Consider the following 16,740-nt stretch of genomic DNA (forward strand, 5'->3'; position numbering starts at 1 on the left):
TTCCTGGGATGAGATAGTTTGGGATGCAGTGCTCACTGTTGCTGAGTAGGCAACCACAACATGCATTGTGCTTCTTTCTTTGAGAATATTTGGGTCTTATCTCAATGCTCATAATGGATCAGAAATACAGATTTTTATAGCAAGGTGACATTAGTCATGAGCTCTTGTGAGGAGTCATTGGCTTTATCCTTTTTAGGATTAGACTATTAGGGTGTCTGTAAAACACCCTAATATAAAATAAAAGATGGTGTCTGTAAAAACTTTCTTTCTTAGAAACTTATTTCCTAGTTCTGCAGAAATGATTGTATTAGATGTTCTCTATCATTTAATAATATACTTGTGGACTAAAAGATATAAGTGTTGTATAAAATCAGTAAATTATGTTAAACTAGCATATCTGCCTTTATTGTGTTTGTCATTAGCCTGAGTAGAAAGGCCTTTAAAATTGACTTTTTAGAAAGCATTTGAATTCATTTTGTCTGGTATTGCATTTATTCAATAACGCATTTAATTAGTGCTAAGTGTGAACTGGACCCTGCTTCTAATCCCCAGCAAGCAATCATCCTAGGTTGGGCTTAATCCCCAGTAAAATTGCCATATTGCCTATGTCTTCATGAAGTTTGAAAGTTAAATAAATTATATATTCACTTTTTAAAAAATTAAAAAACACTGATGAAGGAAATTGAAGAGGAAACAAAAAAATGGAAAGCTATCTCATGCTAATGGATAGGAAGATTAATATTGTCAAATGCCCATACTGCCCAAAATGATTTACAGATTCAGTAAAATCCCCATCAAAATACCAATGACATTCTTTACAGAAAGAGAAAAATAAATCTTAAATGTGTATGGAGGCAATAAAGGCCCTGAAGAGCCAAAGTAATCCTGAGCACAAAGAACAATGTTGGTGCCATCACATTACCTGACTTCACAATATATTACAAAACTATAATGTTCAAAACAGGATGAGATTGACATAAAAACAAACACATAGACCAGTGGAGCAGAATAGAAAATCCAGAAATAAATCTATGCATTTACATCCAACTCGTTTTTAACAAAGATGTCAAGATCCTACACTGGGGAAAGGATGCCCTTTCAATAAATGGTGCTAAGAAAACTGTATTTCCATATTCAAAATAATGAAACTAGGACTCTATCTCTCATCACTTTCAAAAATTAAATCAAAATGGATTAAATACTTAATGCAAGACCTGAAACTTTGAAACTACTAGAAGAAAACATTGGAGAAATGCTTCACAACATTGTTCTGGGTAAAGACTTTATGGAGACCTCAAAAGCACAGATAAAGCAAAAATAGATGAGATTACATCAAGCTAAAAAGCTTCTTCATGACAAAAAAAGACAATCAACTCAATAGAGTACCAGAATGCAAGAAAACATTTGCAAACTATACATCTGACAAGGGATTAATAACCAGAATATGTATAAGCAACTTTAACAACTCAATAGCAAGAAAACATGTAATCCAATGAAACAATGGCCAAATGATCTGAATAGACATTTCTCAGAAAAAAATATACTAATGGCCAACAAGTATATGCAAAAATGCTGAACAGCACTAATCATAGGGGAAATGCAAAGCAAAACGACAATGAGATATTATCTCACCCCAATTAAAACGGCTGTTATCAAAAAGAAAATGTAACAGATGCTGGCAAGGATGGGGGAAAGGGGAACGCTAGTAAACCATTGGTAGAAATGTAGATTAGTACAGCCAAAATGGAAGTTCCTCAAAAAACTAAAAATAGAACTACCATATAATCCAGAAATCCCACTGCTGGGTGCACACCAAAAATAATTTTAAAAAATCAGTATATCAAAGACATATCTGCATTCCCATGTTTATTGCAGCACTATTCACGATAGCCAAGATATGTAAGTGTTCATTAACGTATAAATATATAAAGAAAATGTGACACATATACACAATGGGGTACTGTTCAACTATGAGAAGAGGAATGAAATCGTGTCATTTGCAGCAATATGGATGGAACTATGGAGGTTATTGTGTTAAGTGAAATAAGCCAGGCGCACACACACAAAAATCCCACGTTCTCACTTATTTGTAGAACTAAAAAGGCCGATCTCATGAAGATAGAGAGTAGAATGATGATTACCAGAAACAAGGAAGAATATTAGGGAGGGGGTGATGAAAAGAGGTTCATTAACAGGTACAAAAATATGGCTAGTGAGAAGGAATAAGTTGTAGGGTTTGAAAGCACAGTAGAATTACTATAGTTAACAAGTATTTATTTTATATTTCAAAATAGCTAAAAGAGAAGATTTGAAATATTTTCCAGCACTAAGAAATGATAAACACTTGAGGCAATGAATATCCTAATTACCCTAACTTGATCATTACACATTGTATACATGCATCAAAATATCACATGTACTCTCTGAATATATATAATTATATACCAATTTAAAACTGGAATAAAATGCATAGTTCATAGAATATTAGAGATAGAAAGACCCATGGAGTCCATGTAATACCAAATTTCATATCACAAATGAAAAAGCCCATAAAAGAGCTTTCCTACTTGCCTGAGGTCAACAGTTACTAATGGCAGAGCCATGACTAGACCCTAGACCTCCAGATGCCTAGCCTGCTGTTGAGTTAGTTCATTACACATTTCATGAGCTCAAGTTGCAATGAATGTCAGCCTTCAACAACTCACTGGTAAAATTTTTCTCGAATGCAACATCAGTAAGTCTCTGTTGGGTACAGGAAAGGAATGAGAATACTCACTTGAAATCCCTAGACAACAATTTTCTACAGTGACCACAGAAAAGAGCTGCCTGGAAACCTTGCCTTAGTTGATTGAAATTTTTTCAAACATTTTCTCTAGTTGGGTTCAGTTTAAGAGGAACCCCTGGGGAAATTCTACCTCTTTGGAGATCCATTAACTTTAAAGAGATTTCATAAAGGATACTAAATAATCTGACTAAATTCGGCAAGACTGGACTCTGAGTAAATCTATCAGAATCCATTTTCTATCATTGAGAAGATACAGGACTTCTCACTCAGGACTCAAAGTGTGATTATTCCATAGTATCACTCTTCCAAAGGAGTTCCCTCTCACCCTACTCCATCCTTAACCCAAATTTCTAAGATGTGATTCTTCTTCTGAATATCAGCATACAAAGGAAACTTCCCCATTGTCATCTGAATACTATGAGGGTATCATATACTGTCTGCTTGTCATTTCCAGGAAATGCTGCACAACATGAAACTCATGGACCCTCATGCCATTATTCCCTGTAAGAAGATAGAATCTCTCCAGGAGAGCTCCTCTCATCATCTATTGCAGGAATTCTTAGCATCTCAGCAAAATGTTAACCAGCTCATAAGTGAATTTGCTTAGGTGGCTGATGGAATGAAGCAAATTTCAAAGTGGTAAGGAAACACCTTAAAATACCTTTTTATTAGTATGATTTTGACCTTTTTTCTAAAAATAATAAAAACACAAATTTTATAATGCTTTGTAACTGGTTGATATACATCAATATTGAATTTTTGTGGACAACAAATGAATTATCAGAGTAAGGGTTACTGTCCACTTTTAAAGATACAGGAAAGGGAACTCTGAGAAATGGTTGAATTTCCCAGCATCGCATGCCTAATAAATGTAAAGCAAGGATGGAATTCAAGTCTTTTCCTTTTCTATCAGTGTTCTTTCTGTAGGACAATCCTAAAGAACATGGCATGGAACTCTTTTTTTTCAAGCAACATCATTAAATCATAAGCAGCTTCCTGGTGTTATGTGAAAAAAAAAATGTATTCTATGGTGAAATGGAGCTGGGAATTTCTTCAGGTAAAAGTAGGCTGGTTGCATTCCATCAGGACTTCACAAAACATTGTGCTAATTGCATTGCTAATATCTGAGAAAAAGTGTGAATGTTTTCAGATTTGACACAGAAACTTTTATTTCTGGGGCATCATGAAAAATTTACATTCTAAGGAACACAATTTAGAAATGAGCTCCTCAGAGAATGTTTAAATTCTCTTATGCATTGTGTTCTCTTACAAAGCTGAAATTGGTAATGCCTCATAATTCTCTTAAATCCTTCCACATAGCTGAGCCCAAGACTTGAGTTCCTAACAGATACTCAATATTTGTCTGCTTGGTTAATTTATTAATAAGGTACCGTGGCCATAGAGTCAAGATGAGGAGAGGGTTTCCTGGAAGTTCATAGAAGAAGCACCTGTCACTGAGATGGCGAAAGATGAAGATCAGGGAAAGGTGGCACTTGAACTGAGCTCCGAAGGAAGAGTAGAAACATGGAAGAGAACAAGGTCCAAGGTGAAGGGGGTAGATGATGCAGAGTCCTCGAGCAAGAGACATCATGGCAAGAAACTGAAAATTGGTTAATAAACATAGGGCTGTGAGTGCAATAAGGAGAATGATAAAAGAATACCTACTAGAAATCGGGCAGTGCACTTAATGAGCTTTACTGTTAATCCTCACAATAACACTGTAGGGTAGCTATATTATACTCTCTGTCGGTATAAACCTGAGATTCATGGAGATTCATAATTTTGTCCATAGTTCTAAAACCGGTAAATGACAAATCCAGGACTCACATTCTTGTTGAGAGATCAAATGTCTCCTAAATGTGTGATTAACTAGGAATGGCCCAGCGGTGAGTGCCCTTAGAGAAAATAACCTGGGTAAGAAAAATATTGAGGAGTTATTAAATTATTCTACAAATGGCATTGTCTCCCTTACTTGAGTGCATAGCACTAGACTAAGCTTGGGCATGTGTTTCTGCTACGCAGCCAGAATCATACTAATGTGCCCTTTCTGCATAGCTGTTTGCATGCTTTTAACTAAGTTCGATGTAGATGAAAAGGATATATTGAAGGCACATCTATGTGCTCTGCTCTCTGCTAACTAATGCAATAGAATCTGAAATCTGGCCTCAGGTATGCCTATACATAGCCACATGCTTCTGGACAAGGCTTAATCTTGGTGAGCCTGAGTTTTTGCATGAAAGACATAAGGGGATAGAATTAAGTGTGACTTGAGTTCCCTTAAAGATAGACAGTTTCTATTTTATATATTTTTTCTAATTGAGCATGCATTTAACACATTTGACTGGGCTTTTCTATGGTTCCATGGCTCACTGACATTTTCAAAAGTGCTTCATTTTTATATGTAAATATTTATGTATTAGTAGCACACGTAGATTACAAATTGCAATACTGCCCATCAGTCACTGAGAGATAACTGCTACCTACATGAGTTTCTCAATATTATCAAACATATTGGTTCGATGAGTATATCAATTGCTTAACTGCTGTGCTTCCCACCGCCTGTTTATCAACTGAATCCATCCCACCTAGGTTCTTCTTTGTTGCATGTAGTAAACAAAAATATAAAGACTGGACTGAGAAAAGCCCCAATTTGTGTGGGGCTAAAGCAATTAAATAGCCTATCTGGGTTATAGAAGGAGCCACTGAATATTGGCTTTGAAAGAAAGTTTAAAAGATATGAGATTTAACTTCAAATGAGTTCAAATATGATGAGGATACAGTGGTAAACAAGACAGATATCCTTGACTTTATGGAGCCCAGATATAACCCTGATTGAAATTTTTATCAAACAGGCATTGGCAGGAGTTCACTGTTTTAAGCATAAGCTGCCAGGGAAGCAATAAGGGCACCCAGAAATCAGTGAATTCTGTGAATGGTGAGGATGGCAAGGTTGAAAAGTTCTCTGATGACTTTGGGGAGGGTAACAGAATAATGAGAATAATAAATAGTGCTTATATATTTGCATGGACTTTTAGGTGATAAAATTTTGAATGCCTCATGTCATACGATAAGGTGATGCAGATCCAGAAGACAAATTTATTTGCACAGAGATCTTTTATGATTTTTTAATTTGACAAATGCAAAATAGTATACAGATTCCTCAAAATATTAAAATAGAACTACCATATGATCCAGCAATTCCACTACTGGGTATATATCCAAAGGAAATGAAACCAGAATTCCAAAAGATATCTGTACTCCTGTGTTCATTGCAGCATTATTCACAGTATCCAAGAAATGGAATTAACCCCTGGGTCCATCAACAGATGAATAGATAAAGAAAATGTAGTATATATGCACAGAGATCTGAAATGAAATAAAGAATGGGTCCAGGACATATTTCTATTAAGAACTTTCAGGTGCCACAAACCCCTCACCCATTTGCCAGATAAAAATGTTGAAATAAATAAAAATGTCATATATTCCATTCATGCCAATGGACAGGTTACTTCAAGATGAATGGCCAAGAGAGTTGAAATTGCATGACAGAATCAATTAATTCTAGTTAAATACTTCAATAAGATGGAAATGTATACAAAGATTGTATCACACATCTGGAATGATTAACCTAAAAATAATGATAATACTTATTATTACATCTCATGAAAAGCTGGAAGGAAATGTTTGTTTCTACCACACAATAACATTAGCTTCTCACCAATTTCTATTTTGATCAAACTCCAGACTGCAGAATATAACTACCCAGTTACTTCACTGTATTTCATCTCACTGCATATCAAATGTCTTGCTATTAAGAAAAAAAGCAAATGTGTCATCCAAGTGTGAATATATGTCACAACTGATAATATTCAAGAAAATATATACAGCCTTTGAAAATAATTCCCAAAGGGGCTCCAGAAATGGTTTGAATAAGGTAAAATCATTAAAGTCCAAAGCCTTTGAAAGTGACCACTGGAAAGGAAAACACTAATTTGTAAGTATAAATTCTTATGTGTTTGGTTTTTAATAGGTTATAGCCTCACATTGAACATGTGTGCTGATTTTTCCTTGCAATCACTCCACTGTGATATTTTAGTAGACATTGAGCTCTACCAATGCTACATGTTTTGCTTTATCAATGGCTTATGTTTTGCACCAAATATTGGCTGCTCCCATTTCGGTACAATATTGATCATTTGATGTTCATGTTTTAGTAAGATAGAATCATTTTTAAATGCCTTTCTGGATTAAAAACTATATTATTTGGTTTCGGGTTTTTTTGTTGTTGTTGTTTGGTTTGTTTGTTTGTTTTTTAGAGGGAGTCTCACTCTATTGCCAGGCTGAGTGCAGTGGTGCAATCTTGGCTCACTGCAACCTCAGTCTCCCAGGTTCAAGCGATTCCCCTGCCTCAGCTTCGCAAGTAGCTAGGACTACAGGCACCACCATGCCCAGCTAATTTTTTGTATTTTAGTAGAGAAGGGGTTTCACCATGTTGACCAGGCTGGTCTCCATCTCCTGACCTCCTGATCTGCCCACCTCAGCCTCCCAACGTGCTGGGATTACAGGCGTGAGCCACCACGCCGGCCTCTTATTTGGTTTTGACAATATATAATTACAACTTTTCTACTGAAATCTCACTTCCATTTTGTTCTTCTTTCTTTTCTATCTTACTCTTCTTATTATTTAAGCTCTAGCAGAGCAACTGTGAGATCTAGGAGGAGCCTCACTCTCCACTCTGGAAAAGATAAGAACTGAAGAGTAAATAAATACCCAAGAGAAACACATCACTACAAGAAAAGAGACAGAAGTGCAGGTACATTCATTGAAACTATGTCTCAGAAATATTACATATTTGAAACATTTAATCTTCATAAATTTTTTTATAAGGATCGATATTCATATCCTCAATTATACATTAGGGAACCAAGGCTCATCAAATAATGTGGTCAATGCAAAAATTAAATTAGTAAGTGAAGAAACTGGGTTTCACACCCATATCTAACTACAAAATCCATGTGACTGACACTACCATCCTTCCTTCCCGACACTAGTTCAGATACCAAAGGATAAAAGTAGAGTTTTAATTTATTATAGGATTGCAAAATTGTGTATGTTCATTATAAAATTTGTGAAAACAGAAAGCCATAAGCAAAAAAATCCACTATCCCACCCACCTAGCAATACCCATTGTTAATATTTTGAAGTACGTTCTATTTTTTATGAATAGATATAATTATGTTTTTAATTAAACCATGATATAATGCTGTTTTACAATCTGCTTTTTTCCCAATCTGCTTTATTTTTCCACAATGTCATTTTTAAACAATTACACACTGTTCCACAAAATTAATAGACTATAATTAATTTAAGCATTCTCCCATTATTTTTAGGTTGATATGATTTTTTACCATTATAATGAAAATGGTGACAAACATTCTTGTCAATAGTTTTATGCTCATGTTTAGTTTTTAAGAATAAATTTGTAAAAGCAATATTGCTGAATCAAAGTGTATGCATTTTTTCAAGTTTTCACTATGTTACCGAATTGTATTTCACAAATTTTTATAGCAGTTTATACTTTCACCAGCATATTTGGGAATACATCTCTCCTTGCAACTTTAACAACACAAGGAATTATCATTTTTCCATTGCTATTATTTAATAAACAGAAAACAGTATTCCATTTTGTTTAATTTTATATTTATTTGAATACTAACAAAACTTAATTTGTATATTTGTTTGCTTTTGCATGTTTCTTTTTTGAATTTCCATTATTTATTTTTCGGATAGGTTTTTTTATCTGAATTGTCACTTGCTAGTCAATTTGCTTATTATGTTTTTGCCTACAAAACTTTAACATTTTTATTCTGTTGAAATATCAACATCTTTTTTGGACTCTGCCCTTTCCTCATTTGGTTATAAATGTTTATCTACCCTGAAATCTGAAAAAAGTTCATCTGCACTCTCTTCTAGTTTTCTTTTACTTTTTAAAATATTTGAAACCCAAGCCCATTAGAAATAAATTTTGAAACTTTTTTTTTTTTTTTTTTGAGACAAAGTCTTGCTCTGTTGCCAGGCTGGAGTGCAGTGGCTAGTTCTCGGCTCACTCAACCTCCGCCTCCCAGGTTCAAGTGATTCTCCTGCCTCAGTCTCCCAAGTAGCTGGGATTACAGGTGTGTGCCACCACACCCAGCTAATTTTTGTATTTTTAGTAAAGACAGGGTTTCACAATGTTGGTCTGGATGGTCTTGATCACTTGACCTTGTGATCTGCCCGCCTCAGCCTCCCAAAGTGCTGGGATTACAGGCATGAGCCACCACGTCCGGCAAAACATTTAATCTTCATAAATTTTCTGTGAGGATCCATAATGTTTATGCATTAGGGAGTTAACTTCCAAAATGATTCCCTCATTGTCCTAATGCCATATTAGGAAATTGATCCTTTCTAATTGATTTGAAATAGTAAAAATATATAATATACTTCCCATTGAATGAGTACTCTGTGCTGGGACTGTTCTAAGTACTTTCACAGAATAATTTGTTCTAGTCTCACAACAACCTGAGAAGGTAGATAAGTGTATTTTCAGTTCTGTTTTACAGATAATGAAACTTATGCACATAGTAGATAGCGACAATATATAATAATAAAGTGATGAAGGCAAGAGACTCTGGAGCCAGTCTGCTTATGTTTAAATTCCCATTCCAACACCTACTATCTGTGTGATCTTGGGCAAGGTAGTTAACCTCTCTGTGCATCAACTTCTTCATCTGTAAAATAGTTATAAAAGCCCTTTTATAGAGGGCCATTATGAAATGAGTTAACAAATGTAAAGTGCACAGAATGATGCCTGACACAGAAAGTGCAATAGAACAGCTAGCCATTATTAGTGAGTTTTCCTATTCAATTATTCAGGATCTGTAGTGCTCTACAAGTACCATTTTGATTTATGATATGATAATATATAACATATTTTATAATTTAATTCTTGGTTACACATCTTAATGTCATGTGATACAAGTTTCGCTCTGTTGTTTCACTCTTTTCAACTTTTTTTGTATGTTTACTTTTTGCTTTTCTAGGGATTTTGATAGGATTTGCATGGAATCCATACATTATTTCAGAGTCAATTAGTGTCAAAATATTGAGTTTTTCCACCCAGGCATGTATGTGCAAAGTTTAGTAGTTTTCTTCAAATCATCCTACTTGTTATTTATTGTTTCATCACTGGTGTGTTATTTGCCATTTATTCATTCATTAATTTTGGTTGTTTTGGGAAAGAAGGACATTTTCTAACAGTACCATTGATTTTAAAAAACAAAGGAAGAATACCCTGTGATTCAAATCCTAAATGACATAATTACCTTAATGATTTTACTTTGACTTAAATAATACAAATGGACATTTATGCATCAACCTTTTGATATAGAGTCAAGAGCCTTACACTGAGTTTGTATTACCTGAAGTCAAAAGCTTTCTTGTCTGGATCATGTATTAATTCCAGTTTTAGCTTTTTTAACATAAAGTGAGAATTAGACTCATATCAAATATGAATGTAAAATTATTCAAAATGTTATTACTTTCCCTCCTACCCTATTATAATGGTCTGGCTCACACCTTATTCCACAGCAACTATTAGCAACTTGTAATTATCAAATATTTCTCAAGCATTTAATTAATTTTCATTAAATATATTCACAATAACACTTTATTTGATTTTGTAATATTTAATAAAAGTACAAAAATAAATCCACATGATAGAAGCAGGGTGTGCAAAATTCAACCAATAAGTCAATTTTGGGGTGTAGGAATGTTTATATATTGTGGAGAGCAAGCTCAGATCTCCTGTGTTCAGAGTGTCAGGTTTAGCATACAGTATGTTGTACAGAGAAAATGAGGAGTATTGACTCATCAGATACATCAGTTAAGTGAAGATTAGTTAAAAGACTCTCTATTATATTTCATTTGGAACCAAACACCATGAAGACTATTTTGTTGGTCATAACTTCTTCAATTTATTCTGTTGTGTTTTCAGTTAGACAATCAAATCTGCATCTTTTTAAATTTTATTGCATTGGTTAAGTTCTAAAATACAGTGCTAAACAAAAGTGATGCTAGCCTTTCTATGTCACTATATTTATACGTGATTGAATTTTTTTCATTTGTGAATATGAGACTGTCTCTAGTAGAACGTAAACCCCATTTAGACTTATTTGCATAAATATTTGCTTTTCTTGGTTTACTTTAACCTATTTTATCTTGTAAGCTTGCTCACATTTTTCTTTGTTTCTTTTGTTCTCTATACTATATTTACTTTTTAAAAATCTTCTGATCATTTGGAGTGGATATGCTGTTTTTTATTCTATTGATGATTATTATTCAGAAATATGTTTGAAATGTGTGTTTGGATATATATGGCTGTGACTAATTTCTCTAGTCACATCTAAATAAAATATTTATTGAGTCTTTTTGCACATAGGTTTAGGAAATTAGCATATTTTCCTTTCTCCCATCCCTCCCTATCAGTTTTTCTATCATATAAATTGTGGTTTTAAATATAATCATTTTAGTTTTTGCATTTTATATTATGCACATCTTAAAAAATTATTCTTAGCAATTCTTTTTTGCTTTTAACAATATTTTCACTATTTAACATTAAATATATATTTTATTATTTGCTTTTCCAAAGCATATTATTTTACATTACAATTTTCTCAACCTTAAAGTATATGTTCTGATTAATCTCATTAATCATGCAGCAACTTATAATCTTTCTTGAGGGATTTTTAAAATTATATTTAGAATGAAATAATTCCTAAGCCCTTTCAAACCTGAGAAAGTCTTTCTGTTGCTTTTGAACATAAATCATTAAGGCTTTGATGTAGAATTATTTCACCCCAATTTGTTTTTCTTAAAATTCTGTAGATATTTTGTATGGTCTCTTAAATGTTTGTATTAAAAATAAAGTTGTAATCTAACCTGAAAGTGCTTAATTCACAGGTATTTTTAACTTCCCAGATGCTTGCAAAGCTCTTATTCTTTTGATTATGTTAATGCATAATTCAATTGTGCTATTGCATTTTTAGTTTCCTCATTGTCTTTTCTTATCTCAGGAAGCTCCACTTTAATTTTAACCTAACTCTGTTCACTTCCTTTTCATTTGAATCTATGAGTCCAAAAGTTTAGCTTCCTGTTGGAAATTTAGATAAAATGTTCAAAAGAGAGGAAATATATGAAGAGTGCGTATCAGAAAAGATTGTAACAAAGGGTGTTTTCCTACTTGTATGCGGAGTCAAAATAACTGAACGTAAAGTGAATAACTTATAGTACAGCCATAAAGCAATGGGAAGAACAAAAGATCACTTCAGAACAACAAGAATAACTTTGCAGACATAATGTTGAAGCCAGTTACAACAAAGTACATGCTTTATTATTTAATAGATAAGTTGAAACATAGTTACATCAATCTGTAATGATTAAAGTCAAAAAGTGGTTACTTTTGTGAGGCAGAAAGACTGAGAAGAGACATGAAGGATGTTTGTAGGTCACTGGAATTGTTGTATTTCTTAATCTTTATAGTGGCTGTACTGGTATATTTATGATGTTAAAAATAAACAAACAAATCAAGCTTCACAGTTAGGATTTGTGAATTCCTCCACGTGTATGTTATATTTCAATGAGTGTGGTTACTGAAAAAAGTAAACAAATTTATTTATCTAATTTTAAAATATGTGCAACCATACAAATCTTTGCTGTAATTAGATACAAGCAAAATAATTAAGTCTTTTCAATTGGATTGAAAATATCTGGGTGGGGAAAGATATTTCACAAGGAGCATCTACATGTGTCTACATGTCTTGCCCCCAGAAACTTCTGCAGATGACTGTCTATCCCATTCATGAAGATTTCCAAGGTAAAGTATACCAAACCCTCTATCATGAATTCATTCCCATGCACCGTGATTGGAAACTAGCTACTAAATAGATAATTCCAAATAAAATTGTACAATCCTGCTTTTACTCAAGCAATAAAGCAACTCAGCCAAGAAGAGCTCAGTGCATCCTGTCCTTTTGCACAAGACATGCTTGTGGGGAAACTTGTCTTCAACCAGTCTGACCGCACTGAGTTTGTGTTCCGTGTGTTCACTACAGCCACTGAATTCCAGGTTCTTCTCTTCCTTCTCTTCCTCCTCCTCTACTTGATGATCCTCTGTGGCAACACAGCCATCATCTGGGTGGTGTGCACACGCAGCACCCTCCGCACCCCGATGTATTTCTTCCTGTCCAACCTATCTTTCCTGGAAATCTGCTACACCACCGTGGTAGTACCCTTGATGCTTTCCAACATTTTTGGGGCCCAGAAGACCATTTCGTTGGCTGGATGTGGGGCCCAAAAGTTCTTCTTTGTCACCCTCGGCAGCACGGACTGTTTTCTCTTGGCGATCATGGCCTATGACCGCTATGTGGCCATCTGCCACCCGCTGCACTACACCCTCATCATGACCGGCAAGCTGTGCGCGCAGATGCTGGTCGGGGCCCTAGGCCTGGCCCTCTTCCTCTCCCTGCAACTCACCGCCTTAATCTTCACCCTGCCCTTCTGCGGCCACCGCCAGGAAATCAACCACTTCCTCTGCGATGTGCCTCCCGTCCTGCGCCTGGCCTGCGCTGACATCCACGTGCACCAGGCTGTCCTCTATGTAGTGAGCATCCTCGTGCTGACCATCCCCTTCCTGCTCATCTGCGTCTCCTACGTGTTCATCACCTGCGCCATCCTGCGCATACGTTCTGTCGAGGGCCGCCGCCGGGCCTTCTCCACCTGCTCCTCCCACCTCACCGTGGTCCTGCTGCAGTATGGCTGCTGCAGCCTCGTGTACCTGCGTCCTCGGTCCAGCACCTCAGAGGATGAGGACCGCCAAATCGCGTTGGTCTACACCTTTGTCACCCCCTTACTCAACCCTTTGATTTACACCCTTAGGAACAAGGATGTCAAAGATGCTCTGAGGAATGCCATTATCCGTAAAGCAGCCTCTGAGGCCAACTGAAGGTTTAGGGGCACTGGGCTGGGTGTCTGTCTGTTGCTATGTCGATAAACTCTAAATGACACAGAATTGTAGTACTTTCCCACACTTTGCACTTGATGTTTCTTTTTTGCCATATTTGCCCCAAGTTCAACAATTCGTGCTTATTTTTCTGAGTGCTTTGACTAAGATATGAAAATTTGGGCAGAACTTACAGTGTAGGAATGTTAGTTTACTTAGCTCTACTTTAAGGATTTGCAGCTCACCCATGTCAAGTGCCGTATTAGGAACACCCCATACGTACTATGAATAAAGGCTGATAGACTTGCTGCCTCCTGAGGAGATGATGTAATTTACCCTGTGAAAGTTGCCTTAAGTAAGGAATATTCATAAAGACATATTTTGCTCAAATAAACACAACTTATTATTGTTTTGGGTATCAGTATATGACAAACAACAGCTTACTTAATGCGTTAATTTCCTTTGCGCCATACATCCCAACTGGGTGCTTTCATTTTCTTCATGCCAGAAAGGGGCTATGGATTTTCTTCCATTGATAATCACCTACTATGTACCAGCCTTGCTAGGGTATGGAGAATTACATCTGGTCTATGGCAGCCCTGCCCGCATGAGCCCTCTGTGCTGGTGGCTCTCACACTAGTCTTTGCTGTTCCACCTTCCTCACCACCTCCTACATCTTCATGAGGGCTGCTGCTCACAGATCCACTGAGCAGGTAGCACTACCATGGCACTATTCCTACCTCAGCGTAGTTTTGCAGCAGAATGGCTGTTACCCAAATAAACCCTCAAGTAAAATCCACTTCCCTTTATGGTATTCACAGTGGACACCACACTGCTCAACCTTCTCATTTACATCCTGAGGAACAGCCAGGTCCAGAGGACTCCACGGATAGTTCTTATAAGCAATTACTTCCCCCATAACAGCTGGGGAAGGGTGCAATCTATCAGGTGAGAGTCTGGATCCAGATCATAAGCTGATTTTAATTAGCAGCTACAGGAAGAGAGTGAAAATATCTGCCAGTGGATATTAAACTGACCTAAGAAATTGTTATAACCTGGCGGGGCATGGTGGCTCACGCCTGTAATCCCAGCACTTTGGGAGGCCAAGGCAGGCAGATTACGAGGTTAGGAGTTCAAGACTATCCTGGCCAACATAGTGAAATCCTGTCTCTACTAAAAATACAAAAATCATCTGAGCATGGTGGCACCTGCCTATAATCCCAGCTAGTTGGGAGGCTGAGGCAGGAGAATCGCTTGAACCAGAGTCATAGGTTGCAGTGAGCCAAGATTGCGCCACAGTACTCCAGCCTGGCAACAGAGCAAGACTCCAACTCAAAAAATAAAATAAAAAGGAAAAGAAAAAAGAAATTGTTATAATCTTTTTGAATCCTATATGGTTACGTTTACCAAAACCCATGAAGTTTCTATTCTTTAATTTCAGAATTCTTATTCTAAAAACATAACCTCACAAAATTAACAGAATGTCAAACAAAACAAAATATAAGGGTGTTTCTTACATTTATAACATGAAAAGTGATTAAAATCAAATTTCCAACAATGTTGGATACAGAAGCACAGCATACTAAAATCATTAATATTTAGTAATAAAGGGCAATGTTTATCATTATACCCGCAAGTAATAAAATCAAGATTCAAGCCTTATTTACAATAAGAGCCCAATTTTATAAAAATATATACATGCATAATGAGGAATAGAAACACACCAAAAAGTTAACAGTTGTTTTCTGTGATGTAGAATTATGAATTTTCTAGTTTTCCTCTTTATTATTTTCCCTGATTTCCGAAACAAGACTGTGTTCCTCTTATAATCAGAAATATAATTTCTAGAAGGAATCTGAGGTTTATGTAGATTTATTTGGCATATAAACCTCCCATCATCATAGTTCAGATCCACTTTTTATATTTTTCTAGATTGGGACTATTTTGGTGTGGGGGGGTACATCTTTTTCCCGTTGAAATTGCTTTTGGAACTCCTAATTTTTCACCTGATTTCACACGATGATAAGGAGAAGAACTATAAAGTGTTACGTATTCTGGGGACAGTCATTGGATTTAACAATACATTAGAAATGCCTTGCTTTTGATATGGTTTGGCTCTGTGTCCCCACCCAAATCTCATCTTGAATTGTAATCCCTATGTGTAGGGGACAGGGAACTGGTGGGAGGTGATTGGATCATGGAGGCAATTTCCCCCATGCTGTTATCATGGTAATGAGGGAGTTCTCACCAGATCTGATGATTTTAAAAGTGGTGGTTTCCCCTGTGCACCCTCTCTTGCCTGCAGCAATGTAACACATGCTTTGCTTTCCCTTCACCTTCCGCCATGATTGTAAATTTCCTGGGGTCTCCTCAGCCATGTGGAACTGTGATTCAATTAAACCTCTTTTGTTTATAAATTACCCAGTCTCAGGTAGTATATTTATGGCTGCATAAGAATGGACTAACACAGCTTCTAAGTATTCCCTAATCCAAAGGGAATACTTCCAAGACCCCTGGAGGATGTCTGAAACCATAGATAGTATCAAATCCTATACATACTATGTTTTCTTCCTACACATACATACTTACAATAAAATTTAGCTTATACGTTAGCTGTAGTAAGAGATTAACAACAGCAACAATAAAATAGAACAATTATAACAACATACTATAATAAAAGTTATGTCAATGTGGTCTCTCTCAAAATATCTTAATGTATAGTACTCCTCCGTCTTCTTTTCATAATGATGTGAGATGATATAATGCCTATGTGATTAGATGAAATGAGGTAAATGACACAGGCATTATAACACAACATCTGGCTACTATTGACTTTCTGATGGCCAGAAAAAGGATCATCTGCTTGGGGTGATCTTGGATCATCAAGCTATGTCGATGTCCACGGTTGGAGTTCAGAAGC

The 16,740-nt window shown here is 35.9% G+C and overlaps 1 protein-coding gene across 1 annotated transcript; it reads left to right on the forward strand.

Moving 5' to 3' along the window:
• The first annotated feature begins 12,826 nt into the window (after positions 1–12,826).
• LOC112607203 (olfactory receptor 10Q1) lies at positions 12,827–13,851 on the forward strand. Its single transcript, XM_025358323.1, has one exon. The coding sequence runs from the start codon at positions 12,864–12,866 to the stop codon at positions 13,821–13,823; it is 960 nt and encodes a 319-aa protein (XP_025214108.1). The 5' UTR covers positions 12,827–12,863; the 3' UTR covers positions 13,824–13,851.
• Positions 13,852–16,740: the final 2,889 nt, after the last annotated feature.

The sequence above is a fragment of the Theropithecus gelada genome, chromosome 14 (genome assembly GCF_003255815.1).
Source record: "Theropithecus gelada isolate Dixy chromosome 14, Tgel_1.0, whole genome shotgun sequence".
Classification (NCBI taxonomy): domain Eukaryota; kingdom Metazoa; phylum Chordata; class Mammalia; order Primates; family Cercopithecidae; genus Theropithecus; species Theropithecus gelada.

Bases quoted from the DNA above. Each gene is read 5' to 3' on its own strand.
- LOC112607203 (XM_025358323.1), top strand. From the start codon at position 12,864: ATGCTTGTGGGGAAACTTGTCTTCAACCAGTCTGACCGCACTGAGTTT.